Here is a 7,232-nt window from a genome sequence, read left to right on the forward strand (position 1 = left end):
TCTGAAGTTTGTGAATGAGTAATAACATTTTGCAGCTGTATAAATATTGTGTGAATGTATGAAAAAGAAATGTGCACATAGAATGTTCAGGTGTAAAAAGTTTTATAGCAGCTGTCCAAACATTATTGTTTACATGAAAAAAAAAGTTTTTTTCGCACAGAAATAAAATTTGCGTATGTGTAAAGGTTTTTTGTAGATTTTAGAAATATTTTTTCTATGTTTAATAAAAAAAAGTGAGGTTTCACAAAGACACAAACATTAACAAACAAATGTCCTACACTGTAAACAATTGTCTTGTACATTAACAGTAAAATACTGGCAGCAGGGTTGCCAGCATTCTACTGTTAATTTTACAGTTCCTCTACTGTTATCTACTTCAGTAGTTCTCGAACTTTTTTGACCAAATTACCAAAAAAGACACAGATTGACCACAAAATGATCAAAAAAAGACACAAAATGGCCAAAAAAGACACAAAATGACCCAAAAAATGCACAAAAGGACCACAAAAGACACAAAATGACCAAAAAAAAGAAACAAATTGACCACAAATTGATAAAAAACAAGACAGAATGACTAGAAAAGACACAAATTGACAAAAAAAGACACAAAATTACCAAAAAAAGACACAAAATGACAAAAAAAACACACAAAATGACAAAAAAGGACATTAAATGACCAAAAAGACTAAAACACATTAACACTTTAACACAGTGGAGACAGAGCTGACTTCCAAAATGATTTGGCGACCCCCAGAAATCATCTCGCGGCCCCAATTGGGGCCGGGACCCCCAGGTTGAGAATAGCTGTTCTACAGTATAATACCTTTTTAATGGAAAACAGTATGTTACTGTCACAATTTGGCTGTTTTCTTACAGCAATCTGTTACAGTGTATCTATGGATGTGGATTCCACTAACTATATGGATAGGTGGTGTATTTTATTATTGCAATGACTGACTTCTACCAGGAAACATTCAGGAAAAACTGAGCTGAAATTTCAAGTAGATGAAAAAAATCTACCATGTGCTGCTTTAATAATTAAGTTTTATCTTATTAGACGGCTCTGGATAATATGGATCTATACGGCACCTAATGAAAGTGTATTAGGTTTGAGAGAGTTGACTGCCCTCTTGTGGCCACAGTGAGGAACTACGACAAATCAGAGGTTGATAATGTCCACTTCCAAAAAAACGCTATAAAAACTTTACAAATTAATATTTCTTTCTACTTTTTCTCTGCATAAAACCCTTACACAACTTCCACCCTGCTGAAAACCACCAAACGTTTTAACAATTTGGCATTTTAACCCTTTAAATGCCAGTTTGATTGCACGATGTCACTGATGTTTTTCTGGAAAAACACACAAAATGTAGTTATTTTCCATTTGATTAATTATTTTTGGCTGGTGCATTGTTTCTTATTGCAGTCATGGCTATGTCAAAGATTATGAACAAAACTGACTTTGATGCATTTTTAGTTTTTGTGTAGTGTCACATTTAAATGTAAATGTAAAAACCCCTTTCTTTAAAAAACAGTGACATCATGTAATCAAACTGGCATTTAAAGGGTTGTTTGGATGTTTTGATGTTTGGTCATTTTGAGCAGGGCAGAAGTTGTTTTAGAGGTTTATGCGGGGAAATGTAGAAAAAAAAATTGTAAAGTTTTATAGCATTTGGAAGTGACCTTTTCAGCCTGAAGGGTCTGAAATAGTAATACATTTGTACACAGTATAGACCCATTAGAAAAAGTGAAATTTTGTTTACAAAATGTATCAAGAAAAAAAACGTCTTCCAAAAATTGCAGTATCACAGCCAAAATTATTGCCAAAACAAAAGTGAAAAATGACAAAATATGGCTGAAAATGTCCCTCATGTATTAAAAACAATACCAATGAAGGGGGGGCGACATCGCTTACTTTTTATAAATTATTTGCCGGAAGTGCTAATTTATGTCTGAATTGACACTACTTGACTAATTAAGTGATGCAGTTCTAAAAACAGAAGTTGGTGGTGATGAATGTCGTCACCCTGTTAAAATAATCGCCTAACTCATTTTTTCAAGTTTTGCAGGAAACACAAAAAACTTCACCAAAAGTGGAACATATGACATTTATTGATCATTTCGCTCAAAAAGGATGTAACAAAGGATGAATATTGCCATAGTAATAACACTGTGTGTAAATCATGTAACTTAAGAGAAATAAATGACTTAGGCAATTTTTTGAACATGCCTTTGTGACTTTAGCAAGATATGGTAACACTTTATTTTGAAGGTGTCTACATAAGAGTCACACAAGCCTGTCATAAACATGACATGACAAGTATCATGAGCATTAATGTTACTTCAAAGTGTCATTAATGTTTATGACACATCCCATGTCATGTTTATGACAGGCTTGTGTGACTCTTATGTCAAAAAATATAGTCAAAAAAACAAAACAATTTGACAAAAAATGACGATTATTTTAACAGTGTGACGATATGATTCATGCGTTGTTAGCATACAGTCTATGGTTGTTAACAACACCGCATCGAAAGCAGCGTTGCAGTTCATCGCTGTGGCCAATAGAGGGCATTCATCACTTATTTTCCACCACAGTCAATATTCTCTAGTCGCACGAAATGTTGACAATTCCTGTAAGCCTTCAAGATAAAAGTAAGAAAAGTATTATATTCGTCGAAAAGTTTGCTCGGTCATTTCAGATAATAAAAAAATAACATACATAAGAAAATTTGAATTTAACAGCTCTGTGTCAAAAGTTTTTTTTAATGATGTGTTGCCTTCAGGTGCTCCCCTAAAAATTGTTTTTCCGAGACTTTAGAAGCAATGTTTTCGATGCAGTGACACGAGCTGACTATAAAGAAAAGTGAATACAACACCTGCAGTCTAAGACGAAACTATTTCAGTAACAATAGCCTAAATTAAATCTGGTTCAGATTTTGATGAGGGTTAGTTAAAATCCACTGTTTTCCCCCGATATTTCAGGCTGCACTTGAAGGCAGCACAGCTACCTGCCTGTCGGGTCCAGCTGATCTGAGTAAGAATGATTCAGAGAAGCGTCAACTTGAATGGACGGTCAACAGAGAGAGTAACTCCACTAACACGTTGTGTTTCATCACAAGGCAACTTTCATGTCGGACATGTCTGGATGGGGGAGACTCTAAAACCGGCGGTGGGTTTCAACTAAATAAATATTTCCTTCTTTAGAAAGTCTAAACAAAAATAAACTCAACGCGGGAGTTTCCGTTTATGGGATGTGGTATCCAGTATCAGCAGCACATGTTTCACGGCAAGTTGAAACACGCTATATCAACTGAAGCTGTTTTATATTTTTACTCGTGTGCTATGTTTATTATCTTTTCTTTTGCATTGTAAACTGAAAACGTTTAGCATTTGGACTGTTGGTTGGACAAAACAAGCTGTATGGAGAGGTTAACTGTGGACATTTTTTGTTTAAACTGTTGATTCACCTACCTGCATTATGAAATAATCCCAGGCACTGTGGTAATCTTTACAGTAACGCATCTGTCACCTGAACTATTGGAATAGGGAGTGCATGTAGCCTGAAGTTCAGTCCACTCTGTCGATGATTATTGTGTCCTGACTGCACTGACAACCACTGTGTTGATTGTATTAATTTGTGTAAACAGCAAGGTGTCCTGACTCAAAACCCACAGTTGAGTATTATAATGTATTTGTAGACAGCAAAAATAAGATATTGAGACAAATTCTCATATTATTTTTTTTATTACAGCATTCTGTGATAAAAGTTTAATTATTGAGAAAAGGGGAGGAAACTGTTATCATGACTAGCTTTTATTAAACTAATACAGTATTGTACATTACCTGTTCTGGCATGTATTGTAGACAACAGGTACATATTCTAACATTTCAGTTTTGTGTCTACAGTTATGGCCATGGAGACCAGTGTTTGGACTACCTGCGACTACAGCCACAATGTCACCTTCTTCTACAACTTGGTGGGAAAAAAGATCAGAGAAGAGTGGACGATGCGGGACTTTGTGGTGATTGGACTCGGTTTGACAGTATGTCTCATTGTGGTCCTAGCCAACCTGATGGTGATGGTGGCCATCTCCATGAATCATCGCTTCCATTTCCCCATCTACTATCTCCTGGGAAACATGGCTGCAGCTGACCTGTTTGCGGGTATCGCCTACGCAAACCTGATGTTGAACACGGGCCCCTGGACCAGCACCCTCACCAAGGAGCAGTGGTACATCCGCGGGGCTCTGATTGACATAAGCCTGACAGCCTCTGTGGCCAACCTGCTGGCTGTTGCTGTGGAGCGCCACCAGTCCATAATCACCATGCAGCTGCACAGCAAGATGACCAAGCGACGAGTGGTGCTGCTGATAGTCTGTATCTGGGCTGTGAGCATCATCATGGGCCTCGTTCCCTCCATATTTTGGAACTGCGAGTGTGATCTGGATGACTGCTCCACTGTCGCTCCTCTCTACAGCCGCAGATTCCTTATCACCTGGGCAGTTTTGAACTTGCTCACTTTCTTAATCATGGTGGCCATGTACGCTCGTATCTTCATCTATGTGAGATACCACACTTGCTCCGCGTCTCAGCACACCCCGGAGCTGCGTCAAAGGCAGACTATCGTCAACCTGATGAAGACCATTTCCATGGTTCTGGGTGAGGAGTTGTTTGCTTTTTCTTTCTGGATGCTAGTTGTGGGTCAAAGGTCAAGTTTAGAAGATCTAGTTTTTAATTAACCATCAGATCTGGTCTTGATCAGTCTCGCTGTGAAAAAACACATCTGCACCATCTGTACAAAGTATTAGGGATATATTTATTATTTCAGCACTAGCACAAATTGAAAGATATGTATCTGCTTGCTAATCTACATTCTCTCAGAAATGAAGGTTTAATAAGATTAACCTGAATTCACCTCACTACTTCAAGTGAAGTGCCTATCAAGATGTTTGCTATCTTTTTTTTAACCGCTTTCCTAAAAACCAGTTTTGCAGCTCCAGGCTTGTTTGTTTGTCAGACCTTGTCTGATTACTAAGGTACTTTAAAGGGATAGTTTAGATTTTTTGAAGTGAGGCTGCATGCAGTACGTGTTCATAGTCATTGTATTATCTACTGAAGTTGGAAGTCAGCTTGCCTGCAGTTTGGAGCAGCAAAATATGTTTTAGCTACCCCAAAAAAAGCCCATCTAAAACAACAACAAAAAACACTTAAGTGTATACGATAGAATATTTTAAAAGTATTTTAACTACTTAAACTTTCTGTCAGACATTCCGGTTTCAGTTTGTGCAGAGGGAACTGAAGCCATCACCTGAGGTCCCTTTAAAGCCACCAGAGTCCTGACAAAACCAGTAATTGACCTCACAGAACATGAAGGTTGTGCATTGTTAGGATTTTACTACTTCAGTATGAGCAGAAGTAACAAACCAGTTGTTAGTGCCTAAATGTACATGTCACAGGAGTTGCTGTTCTACCACTACCTTGATTGGTTAGTTTGTTTTTGAACACCATTACACCAAAATTACACATAACACAAACTAACTAAACAATCAGGGCATTAGTAGACCACTGTGTTCTCTTAGGTAAAAACAAGTCTGGTGGCTTTGAAGAGAGCACAGATGACTGTTTTTAGTTGGAACAAGGACATTGCTTTGGCTTCCATGTTGGTACTACTGCCTGCTACTGCCCCCAAACTGTGGGCATGTTGTCCATCTTTTACTGTAGGTAATACACTTACTGAGGAGGAGTACCTCAGACAACCCCACCTCAATAAATCCAAACTATCGCTGTAAAGTAAAAAGGCTCTTAGGAATGTCCGGTGTGTCACAGTGAAACCCCCTGAAGGCAAATACACTTTGTTGTACCTGGCAGTTAACTTGGTATTTAGCAATGACATTACAAATGTTACCTAATGTAGCTGCACTTTGAGATAACTGGTGTCATATTACTTGGCTGCCTTTGTGGAGGATTTGAGTTTATTGTTGACATTTTTCTGCCCTTAATAACAACCTTCATATCTGCAGGTGCCTTCGTAATCTGCTGGATGCCCGGCCTGGTGACGCTCTTATTGGATGGGCTGCTGGGTAAAGCAAGCCACGCCAACGCCTATGAGAAGTTCTGTTTAGTGATAGCAGAATGCAACTCGCTTGTCAATCCCATCATCTATTCCCTGCGAGACGACGAGATGCGGAGGACGTTTAAGTGGATCCTGTGCTGCCTGTGTCGGAGAGGGGCTGGCCAGCAGAGGGCGCTTTCTCCCGCTGAGGTTGACTCACCACTGCCACAGGTACAAATGTTTTACAACCTGTGAAATGAGAAGTTTACAGCCTCAAATCACTTGAACCCATTGAAGCCTGGAAAGCGTATACGTCGTTTTGTAGTATTTGTATAAGCTCTCACATACTTTTTGAATTTCATTTCTATCTGCTACAGAGGCTGAAAAATCTATTATTTAGTAGAAGCGTTGACACTGCTGTTGAATTTCCAGAAAAACTTCAGGCTTTAGGGGGTTATTTTAAAATCGCCCAGAGGTTTTACAGGCAGTTTTAGGCGTCAATGGGTTAAAACAGGCTTTACTGCATTTATACCTGTGGTTTAGATTAACAAGGCCCATATTCTAATTGTTGCCATTCATTTACTCTCTCAGTAAATCATGCAGATACCACACCATTGCACATACTGATTTCCAATGTAACATATCACAAACCTTGTACCTGGTGCAAGAAGGAACCAGGAAATTCCTCATCTTAATGTCTTTGTTTTCTTTTGTTAATCTTTTCCCTTAAGCAATTTTCACAGGAATAGTAGTCTTGACTCAAATTACTGAATGTTGGGTCACTGTTAGAAAATGAACATAACTGAATTGCCTTGGAATCCAAAAAGCTGTTCTGTACTGATGAATGAATAACGTTTTGCCAACAGGAAAGTCTTGGCTGTGTCCAGAAGTCTGAAGATCAGGCCGTCTTTACAGAACCAAACAATAAAGAGGACAGTTGGACAATGCAAGGGTTATGACTTTTGCTGTCATCTAACCAGCACATGTTGTATAAAATTCTTTGTTTTTTCTGCTGGACTTCTGTCCAACAACCTCTTGTCCATATCTGCATTTGTGAATTGTATGGAAAAAATGATATATATAAAAATGCTTTTGAAAATAATTGTATCCAATGTTGCACAAACATTTTCATTTCTCAAGATGGTGTTCTCCTCAGTCTCGACGAGGCTGACAGATT

The 7,232-nt window shown here is 38.2% G+C and overlaps 1 protein-coding gene across 1 annotated transcript; it reads left to right on the forward strand.

Moving 5' to 3' along the window:
* The first annotated feature begins 3,030 nt into the window (after positions 1 to 3,030).
* Positions 3,031 to 7,157, forward strand: lpar2a (lysophosphatidic acid receptor 2a). The gene is made up of 4 exons (XM_059347668.1): positions 3,031 to 3,172; positions 3,910 to 4,662; positions 6,024 to 6,286; positions 6,922 to 7,157. Exons 2-4 carry the CDS (start codon positions 3,912 to 3,914, stop codon positions 7,012 to 7,014), a joined length of 1,107 nt encoding a protein of 368 aa, XP_059203651.1. The 5' UTR covers positions 3,031 to 3,172; positions 3,910 to 3,911; the 3' UTR covers positions 7,015 to 7,157.
* Positions 7,158 to 7,232: the final 75 nt, after the last annotated feature.

Source organism: Centropristis striata, chromosome 13 (assembly GCF_030273125.1).
Source record: "Centropristis striata isolate RG_2023a ecotype Rhode Island chromosome 13, C.striata_1.0, whole genome shotgun sequence".
Taxonomy (NCBI): Eukaryota; Metazoa; Chordata; class Actinopteri; order Perciformes; family Serranidae; genus Centropristis; species Centropristis striata.

What these genes read in the sequence shown, in the direction of transcription:
- lpar2a (XM_059347668.1), top strand. Translation starts at nt 3,912, where the DNA reads ATGGCCATGGAGACCAGTGTTTGGACTACCTGCGACTACAGCCACAAT. An exon ending in GACCATTTCCATGGTTCTGG is followed by an intron (nt 4,663 to 6,023) that starts GTGAGGAGTTGT and finishes TCATATCTGCAG; the next exon opens with GTGCCTTCGTAATCTGCTGG. An exon ending in TTGACTCACCACTGCCACAG is followed by an intron (nt 6,287 to 6,921) that starts GTACAAATGTTT and finishes TTTTGCCAACAG; the next exon opens with GAAAGTCTTGGCTGTGTCCA.